The sequence below is a fragment of the Acartia tonsa genome, chromosome 7, assembly GCF_053477335.1.
Source record: "Acartia tonsa isolate MP-2025a chromosome 7, ASM5347733v1, whole genome shotgun sequence".
Taxonomy (NCBI): Eukaryota; Metazoa; Arthropoda; class Copepoda; order Calanoida; family Acartiidae; genus Acartia; species Acartia tonsa.
The window spans coordinates 33,336,449-33,353,231 of NC_137266.1; the positions used below are offsets into that span (position 1 = coordinate 33,336,449).

The window sequence follows — 16,783 nt, forward strand, 5'->3', positions numbered from 1 at the left end:
ATTTTAATTAGCCGAGCCGCAATTCTAAGCGTCCAAGTGTGTGTGGGAATGTGGTAGAAAAACCTTCCCTGAATTTATAAGAAGCTTTACTGTTTATGAGAACCATATCCATCGCTACACACAGACAAACAAACATTCTGTTACTTTTATATTACAACTTTGCTTTTCACGCTGTATTTAAAACAACCTGAAACTGGTTTTGGCAAGGTTTGAAGATCCAAAGCTTTCATTGAGAATGTCGTCCGTAGCTGTTCTTGACGTACTGGACGAGGCATCAGAAAATGAGTCGAGTATCTTCTCTATCTCAACACTAGCCCGGGTACTTGATGCTGAACCATTCTAGGTAGATAGATAATTAAATAGTAGACAGACATACAAAGAAAGACGGACAAAGAGTCAGACAGACAAACAGAAAGACCGACGGAATGTCATATAAATAGAAAGACAGACAGACTAACAGAAATATATACAGATAGATAAACAGACATGCAGACAGTAAGAAAGACAAATTGACATTCAGATAGGAAAAAAAGTCAAATAGACAGACAGACAGATAAATAGATTGATATTTAGGAATCGTTAAAATAGTATAAAATCTATAGATAGACAGACAGATACATAGATTGATTTTTAGGAATCGGTAAAGAAATGTATATTCTTAATATTTATTTTTGTGTACTTTTGACTTAATTAAGGCGTTTCAGAGAGTATAACTTTTAGAACACTACTGTAAAGTATAGCAAAAAAAAGACGTTAAAGCTTCATAAAGATTTATTCGGGGAGGGGAGGGAATTGTGATTTAAATAATGAGAAGTCATCTAAAAGAGTGTAATAATTATAAATGAAATATAAAAGCTGTAAACATTTTGAAATTACTAAAGAATTCAGTCCTTGAATTCAAATTCATAAATAATAAATAGATTGGATAAAGTCCAGAATATAAAGAAATTTCTTTCTGCTTGCGGCCAAACGGCCGGATAAACAGACCACGTTCGCAAATCAACACAACAAGGCCCGAAAATAATGATTCAAATGGTAAGGAAACCTCACAGCTAACGAAAATGCTTTAAAAAATACAGTTTTTGCTCTTTATAGTGTTTTGTAATAAAAGATTATTTATAGTCCCTGCATTCCATATTTTTAACGACATGTGATCGAAGATTGGTTTTAATCCAATTTGGCCACTTTAGCCTTTATAACTTTCAAAAAAAAACTTAACGTTGTATTTCTTATATGATCCAATAATTCCACTGCATTTCTGACACAAAATAGACGAATTAAGCCATGCAATTATTAATGTATTTTCAATCGAATATTTCAAAACTTAAATTATTTAAATTATACAAAAATTGCTTGGAATGTTTGGCAGTAAAACTTTAACTTGGGGGAGGGGGGGATAAGAATTAAGATCCCTCCTTTTTTTTTAGCAAAAATATAATAGAGAGAATGCCAATTAAAGAAGTATGTAAAAAGTAACTTAAAATTTGTTACTTTTTTAGAAGCTGATTTATTACCCTATCCAAAACTAAATATAAGCATGATCAGAAACCATATATAGCTTTCCATAGAAGAGAAGTTATAAAAGTTTTTAAAAGCGAAGCTTTTCTATAAAAAGGGTCGGTCTGTACGTCCGCCCGTCCGTTCGAGACAGATAGCTTTTTTTTCGTTCATTTAGGCAAGTTAGCATTGTCCTATCGATTTCAAACTTTGCATAGTGATTCCTGTAGTAGTTAGGTACGATTTAGAAAAAATAGCAACTCTATAATCATTACCAGAATGGCCGTACGTCCATTTTAAACATGTTGATTTTTCTACTTTTTTAACAACAAATTTTTATATGAATTTAATTATCCGATTGATCTGATGCTTGGTATATTGATTCCTGGGACAACAAAGTACAATAGCATATGCGGAGCAACTCTATAACAAGTATGTTCATAAATATTATCCTGTATCAAGCAGCTTTTCAACAAATTTACTTACAGTTTTGTTTCGACTCTTATACATTTATACTCTGATTATTCAGTTCTGACACTATACAAGTGTTAATGTCCGTTTGTCCTACCGTTTCAGTGCTTTGATTTTATGGATGTTGTCATCCTTGTTGTGATTTATTTAGGTACAAACAGTCAATTACATCGTCTTTTTATATTATTATCATTATAAATATTCATTAAATGAATGAATATTAAAATAATTAATCAAATTTTCTAACTTACTATTAAATATGGAAATTAAGTAGAAAACAAGCTAGTAAATGAACATGAGATATATATTTAGATTTAATGACAACATCCATAAAAGCGAAGCTCTGAAACGCTAGGATAAACGAACATTAACACTTGTCGAGTGTCAGTATTGAATAAGCAACAATATCCATGTATAAGTCCAAACAAAATTGTAAGTAAATTTGCTGCAAAATTGCATAATAATATCTAAAGACATACTTGCATTTTTGGGACTTGATTTAAGAAGAGCTTGCTTATAACATTGTACTATGTTGTCCTAGGAATTATTCTAAAAATCAGATAGGATAATTATTTGATATAAAAAATGTTTTTGTCAAAACTAAAAATCTGATGTTTTAAATGGACTTTCTGGTAACGATGCTTTTCTTCCCTGGTCATTCACGTCTAACAATACTAGATTAACATGGCTAAGCTGAGGATAATTATCCTCATTTTAGATAAACTAAAATATTGTTTTCTTCAATATCTTTGTGTGTTTTAAATATTCCAAGATTTTTATTTGGTAACTTTGTTTGTGAAACAATGAACATTTTATTTGATACCCTGATTTATTGTAGAATTATTTAATTAAACCAGGAATCAAACTTATTTTTTCATCAATAAAAGATATGGAAAACATTTGGCTAAATTTATATTCTGTCTTGGGGAAATTTGTTATTTCAAGCGTAAAAGGGGGAGTAGAGATAATGTGAGATAGTTATATGATCTTTCTTGTTAAAGGGCCACATTAGTAATTTGAAACATAGGAGGGTTATTATTCATACAAAATAGCTAACAAAATAGATTTTTTGCCTATAAAAACAACAATTTGTGTGTCTTTGGTATTTCTCAATTTTAGTTCTTTATTTGTTTTGCCAAAAACGTCAGACAGTAAAAACAAGATGTTTTCTGGGGTTTGTATGTTCTTTTCATTCTAAAAAAGGTGCAAGTTTTTATGTGAATTTATCTGGTTTTACTTAGCTTTTCTTTAATTTGAAGCACACAAAATATACATAAATATGTGTGTTTGCATGTATAGCATCTGATTAAAGTATTAAAGAGACAAATACTTTAGGTACAATAAAATATTATCAACTATAAAAAATAATTTGCTAAAATGAATTAACACTTACTTTAGAGCATACGCATATGTTTTTAATTTCAAACACTAATCCCCTCCTCCTACAACTATTGAGTCCCCACCCCCATTAATTTGACCATTTTGTAAAAAGCTATAAAACTCATGGTTTCCATATCCTAGACAATAATCAATGAAATTTTTGTTGCATTATTATTTATTGAAAGATTGAAATAATAATAACAACAGTTAAAATATACAGTAGTTTGTTAATTAGGTACTATCTTCAACACTAGCACCTACACCCCTAAAGGCCTCTAAGGGTTACTTTTAAAAAAATGTAAAAAAATTTTTTGGGGGGAGTAATTATTTTCTAGGGGCGATTTCTCTTGGGAGGGTGGTGGTACTCTCCCCCAAAATTGTCCCAGGACCTATGAGAAGCTTTCCTGTTGAGGAGAACTCAATTGGTTCAGTGGTTAGTGAGATCCTTCGGTACAAACAAACAGACAGAGAGACAAACACACATCCTGTTACTTGATTATGAGGATAATTATGAAGTTATCAAAAATTGGTAACCCTGATATGTCCCTGATATGACTATTTATTAATATTAGTCGTCAGTTTGAAATTATCTCATGGAGAATAGACACAGTTGGTGTGATTGTGAATATACAATGTCTTCATAATTTAAGGTATTTTTTAACTTATCATATCTATTAATGCTAAATATCATTTTTAAAAGCGAATTTTTTTATAATTAGGGTAGGTCCGTCTTTTTGTTACTGTTAGCTGTTTTCGTTAATTTAAACTTTTTTTGACAACAAATTTTTTAATGTTAAAATTTTTTGAATACTAATTTCTATTACAACAAGGTATATAGTATTATATGCAAAGCATCTCTATAATAAAGTCATCAAACGTCAGTATGTCCTTAAACAGTAACATGTATTTGATCAGTTTTAATACAAATTTACATTTTAAAGTTAGTATGTTTTTCAATCTATTTTTTTTAAAATACACTATTCTAAGGCAAAAAGATATATTTCGATTTTAGCAATCATTTTCAATTCATTTAGTCTTTAGATAAAGTGAATCAAGCCAATATAGCTCGGTCAGTTTACATACAATTTGGATAGATATATGCATTGATATTCAGTTCTGACACTCTACAAGTGTTAATGTTCGTTTGTCCATTACAGAGCTTCTCTTTTATGGGTGTTGTCTTCCTTGTTTTCATTTAACTTTAATATTAAAGATCATTTTTAAATTGTTTTGTTTATGGAATTTTATCAACTTAATTAAAGTCTATTATATCACAATTTTATATTACTAGTTGCCTCGCCCCTAGATTCTACTGGAGGGTAAAGGGGGGTCAGGAAAATAGCCTAAAACCAACCAAACACATATGCTTCCCTGAAAGTACAATTAATTCGGACTTTATTTTACATTATAAACTTGTTTAGATATTTTAATATTAAATCAATATTTTTTTACAGACTCTGGATTAAGCTGCAAAACAAAATAAGCCTCAGCCAGCACCCTCAGCCAGCAATCTCAGACAGCACCCTCAGCCAGCACCCTCAGCCAGCACCCTCAGCCAGCACCCTCAGCCAGCACCCTCAGACAGCACCCTCAGACAGCAACCTCAGACAACACCCTCAGACAGCACCCTCAGACAGCACCCTCAGCCAGCAACATCAGACAGCAACCTCAGACATCAAACTCAGCCAGCAACAGCAGCCAGCAACAGCAGCCAACAACCTCAGCCAGCATCCTCAGCCAGCACCCTCAGCCAGCACCCTCAGACTGCAAACTTAGCCAACAACCTCAGACAGCAACCTCAGACAGCAACCTCAGACAGCACCCTCAGCCAGCAACTGCAGCCAACACCCTCAGACAGCACCCTCAGCTAGCACCCTCAGCTAGCACCCTCAGCTAGCACCCTCAGCCAGCCCCTCAGACAGCACCCTCAGCTAGCAACCTCAGACAGTACCCTCAGACTGCAACCTAACTTTATCTAACCGTCTTTCAGTAGCAGTTACCCCCATATTGACTATAAACCACACACAGATGACTTAAGGCGTGTCTATCAACCACTAAACAAATATATACAAGAAATATAGTGAGCAACTAAAGAAAATGTATTATAGACAAAATTATCAAAGTGAAAAAAGATTACAAAAGATTAACAAAAATAATTTTGTCAAACAAAGATAATTAATTATTATGTCATTTTTAAACCTACAATTGTATTAGAAATAAAGATTTTAATATAAAGTTTAATATGTTATGTTTTATTATATTAGAGATATATTTTTTTTTTAGAATAAGGTATGAAGGTATATTGAGAGATGTTTTGTCTTCTATATGTTTGTCAAGGAAGCTTTATATTAGTCGACATCATCGAATATGGGAGTACTTTTTGAATAAAAATATTTTTGGGATGGGGGCTATCCCACAGAAGCAAAACCCCTCAATGCTAGGGACGCCGCAACCGCAGTATTTTCCGTTTTACCTTCTCTTTTCTGTCTATTTTGACTTCTTCCCCACATTAATGTTTCCCTTCTTATAGCTACCCTAATTTTTTTTACCCTTCCCTTTTTTTTATATACATTGCTATTCTCCTTTACCCATTTTAATGTCAAACTCTTTTTGTACTGCCTCTTTTTAAGGGATAAAATAAAAAATTTTAAAAATATATTTTAATTTGAAGTGATAAAGCTATTAGAAATTTATCTTTTACAAATCTTATTTTTTTATTACTAAAAAGGTTATATTTAACCCTGTTCTGGGTAATGACAATGTTACTTTGATTAATTATTATTTTAGAATTTGTAACCTAATCTTCATCCAATTTTAATATGGCAAAATCGTATCTTTGACAGATAAGGCTAATTATAGCTTGGGGAAAATAAATTTTCATGATACGACAAATTTACTTACACTTATACTAATTTCTGAACCTTTTCCATACTATAGAAACATCTGGACATACGGAATTCGTATGGCTAAAGTCTTATTTTAGTGTGGTGTTGCAAAAAAATTTGGGTGGTTTTAAGCCTGTTTTTGATGAACTATTATAATGTTAAAATCAATAAAAAAACAAACAAATTTTTAAAATAATATGTATTTTACAAGGTTAAGAAAAAATAGCAATATTAACTAATATTAAAATACTGGGGTGTAACAAATTCAGTTATGGTTTAGCTGCTTTCAAACTAGGATAGGTAGGTAGATAGTTGAAAAACTTAATTGGGCTATCCCAACTAACTGACAAAAAAACAGTTTCCAGAGAAATTAAAAAATTGATGGCAAAATTGCCATTCTGTCTGGATCTCTTCTATGGAATTAATCTAAATTATCCAACAAAAATTAGTGTTAAAATACTAAATTAATCAACAATTGATGATGAATTTAATATTCTTTAATATAATTTTATCAAATTTGGATATACTCAAACAATGCACATAGTATAAAGTAAAGCAAAAATATCGCCGTTATATACTACATTTTTTAGCAATTTTAAGAGTATACAAAAATTCAATACCTAACTAATACTTTCTATGAAATACATTAATATTTTATACAAAGTATCAGCCGATTTCCTAAAAAAATATTAATTAGAAAGTTTAACAATAAACAGTTTATTAACGATAAACGATTTATTAACGATAACGTTTTTTAAACGATAAATGGTTTTTAAACGATAAACGGTTTAATAATGATAAACAGTTAATTAACGATAAACGTTTTTTTAAACGCTTAACGGTTTTTAAAACGATTAACAGTTTTTATTGATCAACGGTTTTTTATTGATCAAAGGTTTTTTAAAAAGATAAACGGTTTAACGAACGGTTTAAACGAACGTTTTTTAACAAATGGTGTTAACGAACGGTTTTAGCGAACGATTTTAATAAATGGTTTTAATGATCAATGGTTTCAACAATCAAAAGTTACAGCGCTTTAACGAAATCACGATGTAACAATTAAAAGTATGAAAATAAAATAAAAGGATTTAATGTTATAAGACCACAACTATAAAAAAAATTATAGCGCTTTAACAAAATCACGATAATGATTAAAAGTATAAACGTATAACGATTTGAGGTATAACAATCTAATCTATAACGCTATAACATATATTAGCTATAACGATATATCAAATATAAAGTTATACACTTTTTAAAAATTCACTTTTATGGTAGAAGAAATCTTTATATAAGGCCGAAATTTAGCTACAAATACACTAAAAAAATATGACCTTTTGATTCCAAGGATTTCAATCGACTACAAATAATATATGACAATTTGATACCAATTTGACCCACTTTGTTGTGATTAAGAACCGGTTTTAATATTACTACATTTGTAAAATTATTAAATAAAATAAACAAAAAGTCAAATAACGTACCTTACGCTATTTACCCTATTTTTTAAAATTATAATTATTACTTTTTTGTACTCATAAACAAAAAAATACCCTTTACAGACGACAGACATTTATTGTCATTTGGGCTATTAAAATTTATCAACAAAATTTGCTCATGTCATTTTTTTTACACAACACTGGGCCACCACAAGATGAGCAAATTTTGTGTGGTTTTTTTTGCTGGTTGATTATGAACCAAAATAAAAAACTAGATATCTTGGATAATTTCAAATAAGTTAGCTTTTTTTTTGGATTTCTCAAAAATAAATAATGAGTCAATTTTAAGCAAAGTAAATTAAAGCCTTTACTTTAATATTTATGTTTGCTTGAATACTACAAACTTTAATTATGATTTTTTTTTCTAAACCAATAACAAATTATTGTTTAAAGTGGAATTATTTTTCCAATGTTTATCTTAATTGCAAATTGATAAATATTACATATTGCAATCCATTTTATCTCTTATTAATGATCTCTGGTAATTTTGCAACTTCACAGAATTTGATCGGATTTTTCTCTCCTGTTCAAGTGTAAATATTTTGAATCAAGATTCTTTTTTGATCGGGATTAGAAAAGTGCAGGGCTTTTTGAGACACATTAAAAATAAATTGTAATAGATCGTATTTCCTTTTATCAATTCAATTTCATGATTTACTGAAATTGGTTTACAAATATAGTATGAAATTATTAACTATACAAGCTTATTCATCAACAATAATATTGCCTTTTTTTTACTAGTTGTACAAATAACTAGTTTTTTCTCAATTTTAAAAATTATCCGATCATAAATAAAAACACAATAAGCATCATGATCAAACACAATTTTTTTTTTGCTGGATCATAACAAGCACAATAAGCACAATGATCAAACACAATTTTTTTTTTCTCAAACATTCAGGTTTGATTTTTTTTAAGCTTTTTTTAAAATTTCTTTTTTGTTGATGATTTTTTTTTCATATATAATTTTACACAACAAGTGTGAAGACCCAACAAGGGTGTGAATACTCAAATACAAATATGGTACAATTTTATTGCTTGGAAAGGGAATATGATTTATATTGAAGTGTTTTTTTTTTTTCTGCACATTTATAACTATATGCAATATAAACTCAGTAACTTAGAATCATAATAAAAAGATCTTGATTCAAATAAAACATTTGAGTTATTTTTCTTTTTGATCAAAGAATGTGATCTAGATAAATAGATTTTAAATCCTCAAAAAATTAAGGAGATAAAATCAAATTAAACAAACTATTTGACTTAAAACAAATAGTTTAAAATCAAAATCATGCTCAAAGTAGCAATGATTATTTTGAATTAACAATTGACACAACTTAGATATTATCAATTCTTAGGCATCTCTCAATTGGAGAGTATTTTAAACTTTGAATAAATAGAAATAAAAACAATTAATTATTGAACTGTTTTAATTTAAACAAATAATTATCAATTTTGAATCTTAATAAATGAGATTCATTATTTTATTAACAAAATTAGATCTTTTAACTGTGTTTAATCTGTCATGGTTTTTTTAAATATCAATAACTAGAATCAAAATAATGTTACTTTTGATTCACACAAAATAATTTAAGAGCTAAATTGTAACTCATTTTTGCAATATCTTTTTGTAAACAATTTTAAAGTCAACTATTATTATGACTAAAATAATAAATATTTTTTCTAAAGGAAAGTAATGACTTCCTTTTTTAAAATTTTTTGTTGTTTGTTGAAATTGCACAGTAAAAAAATTTCAAGCAATAATAAAATAATATTTTTACTGTATCACAGTAAGAACTGTAAAATTTGATGCAAAACAATTTTGATTCTTTAATAATTTGAATCTTACATCAAAACTAATATAATTTATTTCCATGTCCATTTGCATTAGCCAAATTTGATATCCACGTTTAAATCCAGTTTTTTTTATGAGTAATCAAACTTTAAACTCAAATAGGGGGTGGGGTATCAGTGGGCTCTGGCCTAGACAACTTAACAATTTTAGAATCATCAGTTGATTCAAAATGTTTTGAAGACAAACTTTTAAAATCAGAATTGATAGAGTAGTCTTTACCATTTACCTGATAATAACTGAAGTAGTAACAGTACTCTTCTTCTGACATACCATCTGAGCTAACATCATTGGCACAATCTTGCGCAGGCTCTTGTTGCTCAGTATCATCATGAGCTTCATTTTCAACTTCAGAATCACTTGATGCCTTTTTATCAAGCAAGTCTGATTCAACTTTCTCAGTATCAATTTGAGAATCATTATTATTATTAGAATTACTTGATTCCTTGCAATCAGGTTCAATACTATCAAGTAATTCATTGTTTTCTACTTGAGAATCATCTATGTCAAAATTCTCATCATTTGATTCATTAGAATGATTTTCATAATCCTCTTCAGCGTTATAAAAAACACTATTCAAACTTTTAAGATCAAAATTTTCTTTTGAATTATTAAAAGAAATATCTTCATCAATGCTATGTTCATCTTTTTTGTCAGTTTCATTAGATTGACTTACATAATCAGGACTTTTATTTGATGAAATATCTTTTTTGCCTGAAAAATCATTACATTCTAGATTTTCAAAAGTATCAAGAAGATTCAAATATAACTTTTTTAGACTGGAGAAACCCAAATCTAAATTGGAAACTGTTTGATCAAAATGATCATCATATTCACCAAATATTTCATCTAAAACTTTTTGAAAATTTGAAATTTGATATAAAATTGAACAAATTTCTTGCTTATAACAATCAATAAGAATTTTAGATGTAATTTCTTTTGTATCATAATGATTCAATTTGTTATGATACTTTTTCTTTTGAAAATTTACAAACCTGAAAAATGTTTCAGTATTTGTTTTAAATTTTGCTCTTAAATCTTCAATTGAGAATTCATGAATGCTATTAAATTTGCATGGCTTATCATTTGCCATATTCAATTCATGTTAAAAACAAATTAGAATTGAATAAATTCAATTTGATTCTTTATTGTAATAACATCAAATAATTCAACAAACAGATTTTTGGGATCATTCTTTTAAGTTTTTCAATGTTGCAAAAAAATTTGGGTGGTTTTAAGCCTGTTTTTGATGAACTATTATAATGTTAAAATCAATAAAAAAACAAACAAATTTTTAAAATAATATGTATTTTACAAGGTTAAGAAAAAATAGCAATATTAACTAATATTAAAATACTGGGGTGTAACAAATTCAGTTATGGTTTAGCTGCTTTCAAACTAGGATAGGTAGGTAGATAGTTGAAAAACTTAATTGGGCTATCCCAACTAACTGACAAAAAAACAGTTTCCAGAGAAATTAAAAAATTGATGGCAAAATTGCCATTCTGTCTGGATCTCTTCTATGGAATTAATCTAAATTATCCAACAAAAATTAGTGTTAAAATACTAAATTAATCAACAATTGATGATGAATTTAATATTCTTTAATATAATTTTATCAAATTTGGATATACTCAAACAATGCACATAGTATAAAGTAAAGCAAAAATATCGCCGTTATATACTACATTTTTTAGCAATTTTAAGAGTATACAAAAATTCAATACCTAACTAATACTTTCTATGAAATACATTAATATTTTATACAAAGTATCAGCCGATTTCCTAAAAAAATATTAATTAGAAAGTTTAACAATAAACAGTTTATTAACGATAAACGATTTATTAACGATAACGTTTTTTAAACGATAAATGGTTTTTAAACGATAAACGGTTTAATAATGATAAACAGTTAATTAACGATAAACGGTTTTTTAAACGCTTAACGGTTTTTAAAACGATTAACAGTTTTTATTGATCAACGGTTTTTTATTGATCAAAGGTTTTTTAAAAAGATAAACGGTTTAACGAACGGTTTAAACGAACGTTTTTTAACAAATGGTGTTAACGAACGGTTTTAGCGAACGATTTTAATAAATGGTTTTAATGATCAATGGTTTCAACAATCAAAAGTTACAGCGCTTTAACGAAATCACGATGTAACAATTAAAAGTATGAAAATAAAATAAAAGGATTTAATGTTATAAGACCACAACTATAAAAAAAATTATAGCGCTTTAACAAAATCACGATAATGATTAAAAGTATAAACGTATAACGATTTGAGGTATAACAATCTAATCTATAACGCTATAACATATATTAGCTATAACGATATATCAAATATAAAGTTATACACTTTTTAAAAATTCACTTTTATGGTAGAAGAAATCTTTATATAAGGCCGAAATTTAGCTACAAATACACTAAAAAAATATGACCTTTTGATTCCAAGGATTTCAATCGACTACAAATAATATATGACAATTTGATACCAATTTGACCCACTTTGTTGTGATTAAGAACCGGTTTTAATATTACTACATTTGTAAAATTATTAAATAAAATAAACAAAAAGTCAAATAACGTACCTTACGCTATTTACCCTATTTTTTAAAATTATAATTATTACTTTTTTGTACTCATAAACAAAAAAATACCCTTTACAGACGACAGACATTTATTGTCATTTGGGCTATTAAAATTTATCAACAAAATTTGCTCATGTCATTTTTTTTACACAACATGTGGAGAAGCTTCAGAATTAATTTTCTAATATACCAGGGTTACTAAATTGTACCTAACCGTTATAGGAATTATCATGCAAAATTTGAAATCGATAGGACAACTCTCACAAGTCTAAATTAACGAAAAGAGCAAACCGTTACGCACGGACGGACAAACCTTAATTATATAAAAGTTTCGCAATAATAACAAACATACGACAGTACAGAATTGTTGAATAGTCTCTCATAACTTTGCTCAAAAATCTATAAATAATTACTAGACCTCATTTTTTTTATATTTTTGCAGGTATCGTAAACAAATAACTCAAAATATGACTAATAAAGCTTTTTATAGTGACTATAAAAATGACGTCATATTGGCCTACGATTAGTAAAGTAAAATGTATACTGGCCTGCCATTGGTAATTTAGTCTGTGTATTGTCCTATTATTTATCATTTGTATTGTATGACATCATTTTGTTTAGGCACTATAAAAAGCTTATTCATTCATTTTAAAGCAATCTATGTTGTTTTTGATTAAAGTGCGAATATTGTTTTTGTTGCGTTACTTATTGCTAAACTTAACATTGTTATAAAAAATATGTTTTTTTTGTTTATTATTATTAATTAATAATTCTTTGAATGTACTTATGTACCAAATAGTACAAATTAACGTTCTTCGTGATCTAGACAAAATCTGTTGCAAAATTGCTTGCATTCTGAATTGATCATAGAGATGTTTCGATTAAAAAATTCTCCATTCCGATATCAAGTTTGAATGACAAAGGTTTATTATGTCATTTTAAAAGCCAAATAAACAACATGTTTAGGATGGACATGCGAACTTTCTGGTGATGATTATAAGTTGCTATGCTCTCTAATTCGTACCTAATTGTTAAAGGAATCTTCATACAAGGTTGTAAACTGATTTGATGACTAAACATGCATAACTTTTTTAAAAAAATCCTGTGCCAATAATGCTTTAGCCTGTAATACAACCAGATATTTTATTTTTGAAAAGTTGTACACAGCTATTTTGAACCAAGATTTTAAAAGTACCCAAAGTTTATGTTAATTTAAAACGTATGGGTCTCCTTGTTGATCCTTAAATAAAACTCAATCAATTAAAAAAATGAAAAGTTGTATGAGTGATTAATTGAGACTGAATTTACGCAAACATAAATTTGCAAGGTATTTGCAAATAGTACAGTCGCATATTATTCGGGGATCTGAAGGGATAAGACATTGGAGGCTTGTTACATATCCTAAATAATTGTTAATAACATACCACATTGTAATATATAGTTATTGGTTGGAAAGCTTGAACAAAAGCAATAAAATTTTTTATATTTATAAAACTTTGGATACCAGTGGTATAAATAAATTTAATGTCCCCTCCCTCCCTGCGATATATTAGGTCATAATAAAGTTTTACATTCAAAACATGAATTATTTATATCTGTATTGAAATCAAATTAAAATGATAGAATTGTTCTATTATTTTGATTCTTGAAATAATGTTTCATATAATGATTATACACAATGGCAGTGGCATCTATAATTTCAGTTTTAAAGTAATTATTCTGCATTTTGATCAATTTTTAAACATCGAATTTTTTCCTCTGACCTTTTAATGGTAATTGATTGTTCGTTTGGTCAATTGTCTTAAACATTTGAAAAATATAAACTTGTCATATAGATTAAGATATATAAGTTGGAAAGAATTTTAATGTTAGAGGAAGATTTGAAATCTGCATCAAATTTTAAGGATTTTTTTTATAAAATTCGTTTTTTGTATAATTCTTTATCTAAAAGCGGAAATACAATTTAAGTTAATTAATTTTGACATCTGTGATTGGTGGATTGAAAATTATCTTCGCTCTGATAGGAGAAACTTAAGTGTCGCACATCATGCAACCAATTAGAGTGCAGGTAGTTTTCAATCCACCTATCCTATTGGTCAAAATTTATGAACTTATATTGTATTTCCGCTTTTAGATAAATAGTTATACAAAAAACGAATTTTATAAAAAATCCTTAAAATTTTTATGCAGATTTCAAATCTCCCTCTAACATTAAAATTCCTTCCAACTTAAATATCCTAATATAGATGATAAGTTCCCTCACTCCCTCACACTGTAATTAATATTACCTGTTTGTGTATAGTATGAACCTCTTCTATAGTTACATTGTCTTCTGATTCACTGTGACAAACAACATTCAGTAAATTAGATATCACGTGACCCTTATTCAATCATATACGTTTCTCACATTTTTTAAAAGTGTAGCAATCCTTATTTAATGCTTTTCCTTAAATACCAATCGAGCATTGAACCCATTGCATAATTTAAAAAGTATCTAAAAAAATAAGGGAAGGGGGTGATAGTTTTTCCTATTCCTACATCAATAAACAGCCATTTTCCGCAACAGGAAGCGTATATTTATTAGTTTTTAGCTTCAGCCAAAAAAATCCGCAGCCAAGTCGCACTTTTATTCTATTTTTCGACACAATACAATCTGTCCCGATTTTGTATTACTTTTGCGGAACATTTTTCCAGTTACGTCATATTTTTCTTTCCCGAAAAAGAGGGGAAAGAAAAAAAAGGGAAGGGGGGAAGAAAAAAGAGATGGGAGAAAAGTGGGTTTTCCCCATCTCTTTTGAAGAGATTTTCTTCCTCCCTTCCCTTTTTCAGGAAAGAAAAATATGACGTAACTGGAAAAATGTTCTGCAAAAGTAATACAAAATCGGGACAGATTGTATTGTGTCTATTTTTCAGCTGCCAAGCCCTGGCCTTAACACAGAAATCAAGTACTGTAAATTTTGAATCCACTTAAAATGTCAGTTAATAAAATTTAAGGTTTTTACACTCTGGCATTAAAGGACATTACATTATTTTAATTTATTTAACATTTACAAAAAAGTAAGATTTTACCGCATTTTTTTAAAGAGTAAAATCTAAAAGATAAGTTTAGAATGTACTCTAAAAATCATTTTTAAAACTTATTTGAAGAAAAAATTCTTGTTTTGTCTAAAATGTAAGTTATGGAGTATCCCATTATAATAATATTTTTAGCATAAGTTGTTGTTTTCATTCCTTGACACACTCATTTCTTCACCATGTTTTCATACACCTTAATACAATTAGGGTTCATGAGCATAGATACTCTTTAATTTTATTCTATATACATACATAGGGGGTACATAGCACTTCTACGACTAGCAAAAATACAGTTAACATACTGTCGTAAACACATAAATTTGCTTTCATCTGCAAAGATCTTGCAAACGACTAAATCAGACAATCTACAATGTCAGAGAAGTTTTAGGAAGGATTTGGGCTTTTTAAAAGGCGGGTTGGAGAGGGGAGGGTGGATGCTATTCCCCCTCCAAACAGGTCATTAGCCAATGACTTTGTCTCCACTGCACACTGGTCCAATAAACAGGACAACAATTTATGATACCAAACCATATTTTCATACATATAAAAGGATGTCGCTCTGTCTATAAGTATATCTGTCTGCAGTTTGAGATGTCTCTAACCGCTGGACCAAGATGGTTCTCATTTACAGCTTCCTATAGGTCCAGGGAAGGATTATAGCTACTTTGATGGAGGGTACCTCCAACCTCCTAAGAAAACTCGCTCCTGGAAAAAAATCCATTCACCTTCCTCCCTGGATTTTAATGGAGTTTTTTCAGGGTTGACTGATCTTTTTTCAAATACTTTTCGCACAACAATGACCAAATTAATCATTAGATATTGAGTTTTAAATGTTACTTTTGAAACCCTACCCTCCGATCCTCCAAAAAGGTTATAAATCTTCCCTGGATCTCCCCTGGAACAGGAGAATACCATAAGAACCAGAGATTAGCGAGACTTAAAGCTACAGACAGATAGACATCCTGTTACTTTTATATATGGATAACTATTAGAGCCCTGCACTAGAACTAAAACAAATATTTACCTTTTGTTTATCTGCATGCCGAGTTCATCAAATCATTTTTTTATTCACATTTTAACCAGGGATCTTAAGGGATAAGACAATAGGCGTTAGATTGATATACAGCCTCAATGATAATATGCTAAATTACCCCTTCTATAAACCAACATTGATGGCTGGAAAGATTGAACATTGGTAGTTTGTAAGTAAATCAATCTAAATTCAATAAATTTGTTTAGCCATCAAATAGAAAATAAGATAACTTTACAGTTAAATGTTCCCTTCTTCCCAGTGTTTTAACTCATTTCTAAAATTTTTGAATAGTATTGATATAAAGGACTGAGTATGTTAGATACTATAACTTTAACTACCTTCTTTATTGGTATTTTAAAGATTTAAGGTATAACAATTTGTCATCTTAAGAGAATGTAAAATTAATGATTTATTAAAAATGAAATAAAAATGACTAAATTGCAAGGCTCGGCAGCCGCGCGTCAGACGCGGATAAGCTTCAAATTTAAACCTATTTGGAT

The 16,783-nt window shown here is 28.9% G+C and overlaps 1 protein-coding gene and 1 long non-coding RNA gene across 2 annotated transcripts in view; one reads left to right on the plus strand and one right to left on the minus strand.

The window, feature by feature from the left end:
• LOC145323618 (protein tyrosine phosphatase domain-containing protein 1-like) overlaps window positions 1-16,339 on the minus strand; it is a 49,683-nt gene extending 33,344 nt beyond the window's left edge. Inside the window, exons 1-4 of the mRNA XM_080166009.1 lie at window positions 16,275-16,339; window positions 15,407-15,443; window positions 14,464-14,515; window positions 188-339 (exon numbers count right to left, since the gene is read on the minus strand). Of these exons, the coding sequence (XP_080022135.1) occupies window positions 188-339; window positions 14,464-14,515; window positions 15,407-15,420 (218 nt within the window). The 5' untranslated portion in view covers window positions 15,421-15,443; window positions 16,275-16,339. The remainder of the gene's footprint in view (window positions 1-187; window positions 340-14,463; window positions 14,516-15,406; window positions 15,444-16,274) is intronic.
• Window positions 3,649-5,589, plus strand: LOC145323617 (uncharacterized). Its single transcript, XR_013881026.1, has 2 exons — window positions 3,649-3,998; window positions 4,803-5,589. It is a non-coding gene; the product is annotated as an uncharacterized LOC145323617 (long non-coding RNA).
• Window positions 16,340-16,783: the final 444 nt, after the last annotated feature.